The 12,419-nt window shown below is 48.2% G+C and overlaps 1 protein-coding gene across 2 annotated transcripts; it reads right to left on the bottom strand.

The window, feature by feature from the left end:
- Positions 1-258: 258 nt before the first annotated feature.
- LOC146576872 (uncharacterized) lies at positions 259-11,249 on the bottom strand. Of its 2 annotated transcripts, none has more exons than XM_085272430.1 (5): positions 10,804-11,249; positions 7,791-8,087; positions 7,235-7,594; positions 6,509-6,726; positions 259-6,421 (listed from the first exon to the last, which is right to left on the bottom strand). In XM_085272430.1, the coding sequence occupies exons 1-5, from the start codon at positions 11,045-11,047 to the stop codon at positions 6,182-6,184; spliced, it is 1,359 nt and encodes a 452-aa protein (XP_085128556.1). In that variant the 5' UTR covers positions 11,048-11,249; the 3' UTR covers positions 259-6,181. The 2 variants fall into 2 exon arrangements, with proteins under 2 accessions (XP_085128556.1, XP_085128555.1); XM_085272429.1 differs by having other exon boundaries at positions 10,675-11,248.
- Between the last annotated feature and the right edge of the window lie 1,170 nt (positions 11,250-12,419).

Genomic DNA, 12,419 nt, shown 5'->3' with positions numbered 1-12,419 from the left:
TGTGTGAATGGGTGGATGACTGGATATGTAAAGCGCTTTGGGGTCCTTAGGGACTAGTAAAGCGCTATATAAATACAGGCCATTTACCATTTACCATTACCCACTGTGGTGCCCCCTTGTGACAAGGCGATGCAGCTTATAGAAGCTTTGTGTCAAAGTTTGGTATTTTTAGCCTTTATGAACATTTTGTATTTGAGTCTAAATTTGGAAACACTTTAACCTCATACATACGTGGACTACGAATATTTCAAGACAGCATTTGTCTCTGAGGGTTTTTTTTTTATTTTATCTGTTTAAACAGCATTTTGTTTAAATGTTGAAGCAACCAGGTCAAGTTGCTGAACATTTGTGAAATAACATTAACCTCCTAGGACCTGCGTCCACATATGTGGACATATGGGGTTATTTAGACCAAAATACTCAATTTTGCTCTACAAGGGCCTGATATCCACTTGCGAGGACATTATGCTGCTACTGTTCTATCAAAATTTTAAACGAATACCCTCATATGTGGCTCTTATTTTTCTTAAAAACAAAAATAAGGAAAAAAAAAATCTGGTAATTCTTTGCTTTTACATTCATCAGCCCCCAATATGCCCAAATATCAAAGAGAAATCAAAAATGCTGCCGTGGAAGAGTTCGGGTCTTAGGAGGTTAAAGAACAGTCAGCGTTCCAGCCGGTAGTTATGAACATTTATTTGTTTCCTTTGAATGTTAACACTACAAAGTACCCATTCTGCTCGACTAAAACAGGCAATACATTTTTTTTTCTTTTTTTAAAACAGCCACCGTAGCCTTCATCATCATCATCATGGCAGACCGTTGTAAGTTGGTGTTTAATGACATTCAGCCCATGCAGCGCTGATAAAACCAGGCACAAAGTAAACAACCAACACATCAGAGTCTGATAACTCACTCAGAACTGACACTGGTCACACAAGGTCAAAGGTCACATCAAGTCTGACCTTTAAAAAAACAAAAACAAATCCTGAAGCATTCAATCTACCATTTGGCTGATGTCCATTAAAAAAAAAAAACCAATAAAATAAAAAAAACAGGGAACATTTTATAAAAAGTATTGCATCACATCCAAAAAATGAGATGAACTGTTCTTTGACATACAGCGTTCATCAAGGTTAAACAGGAAGTAGAAATCCATATTTAAAGTTTAAAACAAACCCACCCCCGAATGAAGTTCCCCCATGTCTTCACAAAGAGCCTGACTTACAGGAAAACCTCCAACTGGAAATATTAACATGAAAAAAACAAAAGAAAACAAACCCGTTCGCCCCTCATTCACATGTCTGTTCCCTGAGGAACTCCTCGCCAACTTTTAAGGATCTTTATTAGTTTTTTGCTCACACCCAAAGTTTTAACTACAAAGGACTGAAGTACGAGTACCACACAACCACTTTTCACTGCTAACAAAAAAGAAAAAAAAAAAAAGAGCTCTGCAATGAGATTGCATGAATGTTTCAGTACTAGAAATGATACGACGATGCGTTACAGCCACGGACCTCTTCTGGAAGAGAAATGCATCTGGTCAGCTGCAAACATAACAAATGAATAAAGACCACCAGCAGGGAAATGTTACTCATTAATTATAACTTAAGAGATCAGGGTTTCACTCAATTTTCACCATCTGGAAAGAGTTTGCATTTTGCGTTGAGATTAGATCAGATTTAATGGAGCTCCAACATGGGCCTCAAACAGCACATAAACAAATGATGACAGTATTATCACGCATTTATGTTGATATCCAGGTTTTTAAACACAAAGTGTTACGCCACTCCTCTTCAAAGTTATTTCTAATATCATGTTTGTTTCTAGGCAGATGCATTCCTCTGTGTAAACAAGGACAGGAGGAGTTGTCATTGGTTAAACAGGTCACATGATATCTCCAACGATCAGTGGTCCGACTCTTCAGGGCAGCATTAAGGTCAAACAGACGAAGCTTGCTCCTACACACTGTACATAAAAGATGGACATAAGGCTGTTCTCTAGTGTCCAGCAGGAGGCGGCTCCTCTGGTCCGAATGGGAAAATGAGCATCCTGCTCAGCTGATCTGAGCTCAGCAAACCCTGTTCTGATGTGTTTATGGTTCAGGTCTGACTGAAGAAAACAGGAAGTTTATTTTGGAGATTTTGGTCCCATCAGTCACGGAGGGACAGGAAGTACGGAAGTCGGTGCAGAAATCCATCGTCTTGCATCACGTCTGCTTTCTGAAAGCTGAGACGGTAAAATCCGTCAGCTCAACTCTTCATAAATGCGCTGACCACTGTTTATGCACATCTTTTACATACAGTCTATTTATGGCCTGTGATGGCAGCTGTGTGACATATAGAAAAAAAGGCCTGACGTCATCATAAACCTGTGATCTCTCATTCAGGTCATCTCCTCTGGCACCTCCGCCCAGTTTTCCCAGAGTTCTGTCCCATTATGCCGAGTGAAGCTGCTTCAGGCTTCAACTCTCAGGAAGTAAAATCTGACGAATGGAGCGATCCGGCCCGACCGATGGGAAGAATACAGTCTGGACTTTAGGTTCTGGGTTCGGTTAATTCTGTCAGCACAAGCAGCCACACGAGGTTTTCAAAAGTCCAACAAGTTCTCAGTTTTTACTGAAATGTAGAAATTTGAACAAAGCAGTTTTGTAGCTTTGTTCATATATGCACAGTTTAGAGGTCCAGAACCCTAAAATCATATTAAATAAAATAATAACAGTGCAAATTTAGCGCTTCACACATCTGAAGTAAAAGGAGAGCTCTGGGCTTCTGTCAGGAAGGCCACGGAGACCCGAGGATTCACGGAGCAGCTGAAAAAAGCTTTTACGTCCTGATTTATCCGCCGCCCGGTGTTTGGCATTCCTCATCTGTCTACAGCTTTAACCACCCCTGATACATGAAAACTAAAGTAGAGACCAAAGAAACGCCGCACAGCCACGTCAGGAGTGCCAATGTTGGAGTCTGTCCACCAGAGGGCGCTCTGCCACGTTCCTATTGGCCAACACAGTTGATGGAAAGGCTGCTGCAGAGAAGGATGCTGGGATAGGGCAAACTGGTTAATCCGTCAGCTGAAGAACAGGAGAGAGCGAGGGACGGCTGCAGGAGGCGCACAAGGAGGAAGCCTTAAAGAGAGATCGGCCAAATTGAGCTCAGGATTAGGATTTTCTGAACTTTAACGGAACGTCCGATCCTTCTGCCGCCGGTGCGTAAAAACCACAAAAGCGAGCTTTTCTTTTCACCTGATTTTGTACACACGGAGCAGCCACAGTCCTGACAGAAAATTAAACTTCTGTTTGACAATAAAAAGAATTTCATTTTTACTGTGTTTACATACACGTTTAAATTCTTCACTAATGTAAACAGTTATTTACTCAACTTGATATCAAAAAACCAAAAAAACCAAACATTTTTTGTCAGATTTTGGATTCCGTATGAATCAAACCTTCAAAGAATAAAGTCCTAAAAAACAAAGAAACATCTCATGTCGAGTGGTTTTTATGTCAGACCAGGCCTGGGGAAAAAACTAAAATCTGCTCGTTGATCAGGTGAGATTTCGCCGCTGCGCTTCAGCTGAGGTAATGAGGTCTCATGGAAACAGGAAGTCAAAGAAACACTTGAAAAATGAGGTACGAAAACGAGACGAAGCGGTCGGTGAAGTAGAGACAGGACAGTAAAAAAAAAAAAAAAAAAAGTCTGATTTTCGCCTGAGGTGACCAGAGTTCTGGATCCTCCAACGGTCAGACGGCCCCGGCTCGCAGACGGTTTCATTTTGTGCATTTCTGGTCCTTGTTCAAATTGAACCACGGAGCTCTGCAGAGCTCGCCGTCGTATTGCTTCAGAGTTGAAAAAAAGGTTCACACATTTACACAGCGTGAAACAACGGATTCTGTGATTGTTCGTGCTGACGTTTCTCAGAGATAAAAACTAACTCCCAGGATGAATAACTTCCTGTCACCTGATCCTTCCTCCCTCCATCCTCTTCCTCCAGCAAAACATGAAAACGACACGCAGAATAAATTTTTAGATTTTCTTATTCAGAGTTTGACTTGGCGAACACTAAAAGACTTAAAACAGATGTTTACGTTGCATTTAACTATTTGACAGAGTGAAAAATTTGAAATTCATAATGAAAAATGTAAGAATGCAAATGTTAAAGCAAAAAAATTTAATTCAGGGGGAAAAAAATTGCCACTCAAAGTGAAACCCAATGTTATGTTTTTTGGTAGGAATGGGCTTCCGTAGAGGACACAGCAGACTTACCAAAGGTCAATTCTTAGAATCAGTTCCAGCTGATGACCTACGGAAGCCCAGTTGTGCAAGAAAAGTGAAGATTTTGCCTTTATAAAATCAAAATGTTTCACAGCCTACAAAATCCTGAATTAATGAAGAATAAGGGGGGGCGATCGTCGCTCAAGAGTTGGGAGTTCGCCTTGTAATCGGAAGGTTGCCGGTTCGAGCCCCGGCTTGGACAGTCTCGATCGTTGTGTCCTTGGGCAAGACACTTCACCCGTTGCTTACTGGTGGTGGTCAGAGGGCCCGGTGGCGCCAGTGTCCGGCAGCCTCGCCTCTGTCAGTGCGCCCCAGGGTGGCTGTGGCTACAATGTAGCTGCCATCACCAGTGTGTGAATGTGTGGATGACTGGATATATAAAGCGCTTTGGGGTCCTTAGGGACTAGTAAAAGCGCTATATAAATACAGGCCATTTACCATTTACCATAAGTCAAAGTTTCAATCTCATAATCCAGCCTTCATGATAAAAACTGACTGCAGTTCCTCTGACGCCCAGCAGAGGCAGCAGTGAGTCAGCCCCCCTAGACTCCCATGTTAAAATAAACACGTTGGTCTCTGTGGATCATTTCCTCCTTTGTAGAACCTGTACGGGGCAGAATGTTTTCACAACTCACCTGTTTAAAGGTTGCATTATTAGGGGCGTGGCCTCAGATAGGTGGTTGGTGACACAGGCGGCTGTAGCTGCTAGCTTCACCTCACCCCATAATATGACTGCTGTGAGCTCAGCTGGTTAAACCAGTCTGAGCTGTGGGTAAAATGCTAACGCTGAGGCGACTCGTAGCTTCATGGAGTTCAATTATGTCTGAACAACAAAATATGAGAAAACAAAGAAATTCTGCAAGTGTGACACATTTTGTGTTGGTGAGATGGAAGGAGGAAGGAGCTCACCGCTGAGCTTCGCATTGGAACTGAAGACCCCTCCGATGGACAGGAAGTTGTTCCTTCCCTGTGTGTTTTCGTCCTCGGAGTTGATCGAGGAACGCTGATAAAACCACAGACATGGACTCGACGATAATCCAAAGAGAAACCTAAAAAAGGGCACTTCAAAACCAAACGAGTAGAAAACGTGTGCACGCCGCACAGACACAAACCAGCAGGCAGTGAGCAAAGAAGCCAAAACAAGCCTACAATTTACAGGAGGAGGATGTGTGCGTGTTTTCCCTCAGTTACCCCTGACCTTTGACCTCCTCCGCCTCAAAAGTTTCTGCACTGGTTCAGATTCACGCTGTCGAGTCACCTCCAAAAAACGTTTCCAGGTTCTCAAATGTGCGAATTGGCCTCCGTATAAACCCAAAGACATGCAGACTTTACACCGATCTTCCTCCTGAATTTGAGGCTTTAATTTTGAAATTGTTCTAATAAACTTCAAATAAATGTCAGATTTTTCCTCGCTCGTCTTCCTGTCAAACTGAAATCAAACAGTTTCAGCAGTTTGTTCCAGACCAAACGTTAGTAAACGTGACAATTTTAGATTTCTTTCTGTTTTGAGCTCAAATTTCAGAAAAATTACTGAATTAAAAAAATAATCTGAAAATAATCGAAACGAACTTCAGACGCAGCCCGCGACTGTGTTCTGTTTTGTCTAAAGTTTTTCTGGTTGAGAAATAAAAAAGTTAGAGACCTGAAAACTTTCAGGAATTTTAAATATTTGAAGAAACAAACATCAAAGTTAGAAAAAAAAAAACTTTGGCAGAACGTTTTCGCTCTAACGTTTCCTGTCGCTGAGCCGGATCGTTCAGAACCCGGGATCCTGCTCCGGGGGTACCAATGAGAGCAGGCCGCTCTGATTAGAGGTCAGTTTTGCAGTTACTTCCTGTGGCCTTCCAAACTGTCTGTGTAACAGAATAAAACGTCCCGCTGCTCTCGCCTGCGTACCGTCTGGTCCCAGATCAGGATTGGTCGCTGTGATGCTGAGTCCGGATGTGGCTGTGGAGACGTGTTGCCGAGGAGAACCTTTTGCCGCAGTCGGAGCAGCGGAGTGGCGAGGCAGCTCCGGCGGGCGGCGATGAAGGCGATGATGTGGCGGCGTTTCCAGCGCTGTGAGTCTGGCGGTGAGCCTTCAGGAGGGCTATCCGGCTGAACCTGCGGCCGCACTCCTCGCACTCAGACCAAACCCGCCGCCGCTTCCGCTGAAAGACAGGAAGAGATGTCAGCTCGCCATCTAAACATTAAAAATCAACCTTTGTCTGCTTCCTGCCCTCTTGTGCGCTCCTCACCTTCATCCCTTTATCCTCCTCGTCTTCCTCCTCTCCCTCCTCCTCCTCCTCCTCTCTGCCAGTCTGAGCAGGCGGCTCGACGGCGTCTTGCGGCCTGATGGAGCCGTCAAACGCCAGACAGCCGAGCGTCTCCTTGGCGGTGGCTTCCTCATCGTCATCAAGCAGCTGGGAGGGGAGCGTGAGGAGGCGATGAAGCATGGAGGCTGAGGACCGTTGACCTGAAGGAGGGAGCGAGGTCAAAGGTCACGGTTTCAGATTCCTCTCAGTGTCAATAAAAACATCATCAGATATTTTTACAAACACTAAGTTTTCTGACTTTTTATTCATGAAACTAAAAATCATGCATCCTGTTTCGCCCACTTCTCCTTATCAGGGTCATGGGGGGTGGAGCCTATCACGGCTGTGACAGGGTGAGAGGCAGGGCACACCTGGACAGGTCGCACCCAAAACTAAAACGCAGCCATGCAATACTCATACATATATGTATGAAAACATATACATACTGGAAAAATACATATTAGTACATATAACTGATCATTAATGTTGCTCTTTTTATAGGATCCAGTTGTTTCCATTCACGCTGCTTTAGGAAGCGTAAACTTCACTGTCACGCTCTCAGATGTTAAAATGTTACTACTGAGTATTTCCTTCTTATTTAATCACACATAAACCTGTTAATGTTACATTGTTTTCTGAAGCACTGAGGATAAACTGCAGGTGCCTCACATGTGGGGCTGAGGGGGGGTCCGGGTGGAGGTCCGGGTGGAGGTCTGACAGCGGCGGCAGCGCTTATCAGACTGCCCGCAGCTTCATCTTCATCGGGAGAAAACACCTCCATGTCCTCCAAAGGAGTCCAGCGGGGGTCCTGCTGTGGGGAGGAGGGGGAGGGCTCCAGGGTCACTGCCGGGGTGGGGGCGGGGACAATATGAGTCACACTCTCTCCTAACCCCCGCCCACTTCCTCCTCCTCCACCCCCGCCAACCTCTTTGACGTTCCAGACGTCGCTGCACCACTTCTGACCGAAGACTTTGTCCAGGATGGGAACCCAGTCCTGAGAGACAGACAGGACGGGGGGACGCTCCGGGACTGGGGGGGGGTAAAGAGGGGGAGGAGGAAGGTTAGCTTCAGCTAAAATAACAGTCACTCCACACACCTGATCTGACTCACCTGTGGAAACACAAAACAGGACACCAGCCACACCCAGTCAGGCTCACTGACAGCCAATCACAACCAACCAGCCGGTCAGAGTACGACACTCAGTTCCTTCCAGCTGATCACTCACCGTGTGTCTGCGGCGTCTCTTTGGACGCAGTGACCACAGCGACCTCCTCACGGGCGTCTTCTGAGCCGCTCGGGGACACAGAGTCGTTCTCCGAGCCCCTCCTCCCCCTACCGCCGCCTTTCCCTTTGTCCCCGCCTCCTCGTTCAGCGCCCTTTCCCAGCCTCTTCTCCAGCAGCTGCTGCTCTCGCTCCATCTTGGTGATCTCCAGAAGCAGGTCGTCGAATGACGCCTCCACGATCTTCGTCAGCTCACGCACGGCGAAGTCCAGGACGTGCTCCATGACGGACTTCAGCTGGTCTGTGGAACAGAGATGGGGGCGGGGCTAATTATTGGAGAGACTGGCTGTGAAATCACAGTTCATGATGAAACAGGTTGCAGGGCCAGCTGAACAGCGCCCAGCAGGGCAGAGCTTCACACAACTAAAACAACTATTTTCTGAAACTTTGATTGATCGATTGATTGGTTGGCTGATGGTTCTGTCACAGTGACAACGACTTTCATTAAAGCTGTTGCAGCCGAGCAGCCGTCGCGGATCAGAGGATTTTCAGCACGCTACGATTTGGGGATACTTCAGTGACACTCTGTGAAACTCAGGCTTTCACCGGGTTCACCAGCTGTCAAGCATCGTCTGACCGTCAAAGCTTTTCCCTTCAGCATCGTCATCCTTTCTATCCACACACAGCAGTTTGACCTTTGACCTGTGGGGTGTGTATGAGGACGTTAGGAAGTGAACTGATGCTTTCTGACGCCGCCATCGCTGATATCCTGAACTCTGGTGATGCATGACGGTGACCTAGTAATCTCGGCGTGGGTGGGGCTCAGCAGCGTGTTTGTGTGCTGCAGTCGACAGATGTGTGCATGCATGCGAGAGAGCGTCTTTTATCTCCTGCTCACATGTCCCTGCATGTGGACGCTGCTGCAGTGCAGTGAGAGACAGAGTGTGTGTGTGGCGTGAAGACCTCAGCACAGCGGGCGCTCATCGTGGGGTTACTCCGATTCAAATCATTTCCTGTTTTTTCCTTGAGTCTTTGTGGGAATTTCAGGATAAAGTGGAGTCCCTCACACTCCTGACGTCTTTCCCGCTCGTGTGATAAATTAAATGTTTCTCATCCTTAAACACGGCAGCTGCTGAACAGCGGGCGGACGTTTGCTCGTCAGACATTTTTCCAACCTGCTGTGCAGTGAGATCATTATGTAAACATCTGGAAAAAATCATGTTATTGAATCAAAGTGCTCACAGTTTAAAACCTGCAAAGACAGCATGAGCAGAGCTCAGAGCTCTTTGGGTCTGTCTGAGCGAGCGTTCAGGAGGATCCTGCCGCAGGGACCTGACTGTAATGGCGAGTAAGGCGAACATACCGTGCGGGGGTGGGTTCAGTTTCTGCATCCACGAGTCCACTCGGGTCCGACTTCAGCGTCATGGTGAATCATCCACAGAGAAACACTGACCGAGGAGGATTTCAGAGCAGCGTGACAGTTACGAGTCTAACCTCAGAGTGAACCAACGCAGCTGGACTCTGTCAGAGCGCAGGGCGCCAACAGACAATGTGCCGACACATTCAGCCTGAAACGAGCACGTAGGCGTGAGACGCCAGTCTGTAATGACCTCCTTCTGACTCCAGCCGAGCCGCTTCCTGCAGGGTGATCATGACCCGACAGGACGGGCACCTGTGCGGTCATCACCTGTGTGGAAGAGTACTGAAATCGTGCCACCGGCCGAATCAGCTTCGTGCTGTGAAGTCTTTTCTTTCCACATGATTCTCCGGCAGGCTCCTCCCACCTCCACAAATGAGGAACGCCACACTTGCGGACACCCGTGGCCCGGAGCGGTCGTGCTCCGGCTGATGAATCTGACCCGACATCCATGAAACGTCACTGAGGCATCACTCAAGTCACTGCGTCAGGTTGATAGTCAGCATGTCCTCCTCCCTTTCTCCTGCGGTCTTCTGCATGCCCCCCTCCTCCTCACCAGCACAACTCCTTTCCTGCGGGAGGGCGTGGCTTGTTTTACGATCCTCGGCTGCACACCTCGCTTTTTATTTTCAGCCCTGCCACGTTCACACTCGAGTTCCTCGACTTCTCCTCGTGAAGCTGCAGCGTTATCGTCTCTGACGTGACGCTCAGACGGACGATTACACGCAAAGTCCACATTTCTCTGCAGGGTCACTGCGTCCAGCTTCACCTGTGTCACAGACACATTAGAACCAATGGAAATGCTCCCCCAGCACACGAGAGTTCTCGTCCAATCACCTGCAGGCGTCACCTTTTTTCATCGAAAAGATGACATCACACCTGCACGTGCTAACACGTAGCATCGCCTCCAAACGCCACAGCCAGCTGCTCTCAGACTGGTCGCAGTGTTTCCATGGAAACCAGTTCGAGCCCGTGAAATACATGTCAAATCCAGCGAGCTTCCGAATGTCACGAAAAAACCACTAAAACACGTGGAATCGTTCACAAATCATCAAGTAACTCGTGTCCACCGAACACTGCAGGCTCCTGGATCAGGGCTCAGCGGGCGCTCAGGCGTCCCACCACACGGTGCTTTACGGTTTCTTGTTGAAGGCTGACGTCCAGGCGAGGTCACCGTAAGTCGACCTGGAAGGACGCCGAGGTGGCGTCCGACACGTCGTTTGTCGTCCACCTGAGACCGAACACTGTGTCGGACGGCGTTATTGTTTGGAAGCTGATTGTTCAGTTATGGATGACGTCATAATTACGTTGAATTTGTCAGAACTAAAGTGAAACAGTGTGGAGCACGAGGGCTGCCTCACAGCGCCTCCTGCTGGCCAGCAGGCATATTTGTTTGTTTGCTTTTGGAAAACGGGATTAATAGGAAGTGAAACGTGTGTGTGTGTGTGTGTGTTGTGTAACGGGTGCCTACCCACGACTCGTCCTCTCTGCTCCAGACGGCGTGTGTCGGTGGGCACGCCAGGCCCCGTGCCCTGTCCCCCGGGCTGCTGCTCGGGTTTCGCCCGCCCGCTATCCGCCCTCTCCCCGGCTTTGTTCTTACCAGCCACCGGGGAGCCTCCTCCTCCTCCGTCGTCTGAAGCGGAGGCTCGGCCCCGTTTCTCCCGCGCCTGGAGCTGGAGCCCGAGCCGGCGGTTTTCCTGCTCCTTCACGGCCGTCTCCAGCAGGAGGCCGTTCAGGCTGGAGCCCACCGTCTTGCTTATTTCCTGGACAGCGAGCTGAACGACCTGCTCGAGCACGGACTCCAGCTGGCCCTGGAAGAACGACATATACACGGCCCCGTTCATGTTTGCGCGCCCTGCGGTGAGAGGGCTCTCTCATTCTTCTGTGCCCGAGCCCCCAGCCCACCGCCTTCCCGAGTTCCCGACGGAAATCTGGGTTAAAATCGGCGGCGGGTCGCGGAGCTCCTCCAGCGGCTCTTCGGCGCTGCTGCTGCGGTTGCTGCTGCTCTGTGAGTCGCGCGTGTTCAGCCGCTCCGGAGGAGGCCGGAAAGACCCGAGTAGAGGCGCAGCAGCATTTTCCCGCCCACATGTCTTGGCCCACGCTCGCGCCCTTGCAGTCAGTCACGCCATTTTGGCTGTGAGAAAATAACATCAGTCATTCCCAAACATCAGACTGCAGCCTGCAGCTGACCCGGGACCAGCCTCAGCATCTGCTGCAGCTGCTCATAGACGTGTTCCAGCACACAAAAGCACCATTATTAATTAATGTGAATCCTAAACTCTGTGACCTTATGCATTTAGTGGAGCCGCAGCACACACTGTATATAAAAGATGGCCACGGGCTACTGTTGCCGGTGAGCTCCGTCCTTTGAAGCCTCGCCTCCGTCACCGAGCTGGATCTTGGAGCCCGAAGTGAGGGTGGAGTTATCAACTTATGCTAGCATGCTAGGTGTGCAAGCTGCTTGATCCACAGGGAGCATCACACAGACATATGCTAATTAATGCTAGCATCCCAACGTTATACAAAGGCGGATTCAGGCTTCTGTGGGGAATCTTTGCATCACTGTTGGTATTTCTGCTCATGCTTAGCATTCTGTGTTAGTGTGGTCTTCTCTCGCTGATTTAGAAGCGATATCAGATGATGGAAAATAAAATGATAGGACTTCCTCTGCTCCTGGGTCCTTGCTCTCTGGTTTCTCAGGTCAAACATATTTGTCCCTCATGGTTTTCCAGTTTGCACGTTCCCGACAGCTTCGTCAGTCTCTCTGTTCAAGTCACTTCAGGATTACTTATTAGCACCAAATCACAACAACAGTTGCCTGAAGTTGCTTTGGTATTAGTGACTCCTCACGTTGAAGCTGTAATTGTGGTTCTCTGTGCTGATTGTTATTCACAGATAAACTCAAACAGTGGGTGAAATGCTCCTTAGGAAGCAATGCTGCAGACCAACCGCAGTAGCTGCAGTCTGGGTCAACCCGATGTGTCATGAACTTTTTCTGCAGGGTGCAGATGGGCGACCTCCGTGGGGCGTTCCCGCCCGTTGCTGTTTGGCAGCTGGGATAGTGGGATAGGTCTCACCGTGTACTCATCCACAAATAATAACCATGAGGACTGAAACTGCTGAGCAGTGCTAGCTTTGAAACGCTGCCATCTCTGAGTGTTGCACACCAACAGGAATTTTCCTGCCACATGCTCAGTAATCCAGGTGAGACAGAAC

Source organism: Mchenga conophoros, linkage group LG4 (assembly GCF_057382185.1).
Source record: "Mchenga conophoros isolate Kocher_MC1m ecotype Shallow Benthic linkage group LG4, M_conophoros_male_GT1.1, whole genome shotgun sequence".
NCBI lineage: Eukaryota > Metazoa > Chordata > Actinopteri > Cichliformes > Cichlidae > Mchenga > Mchenga conophoros.
Note: the sequence above shows the minus strand (reverse complement) of the source record. Positions and strands in the feature narration are given on the sequence as shown.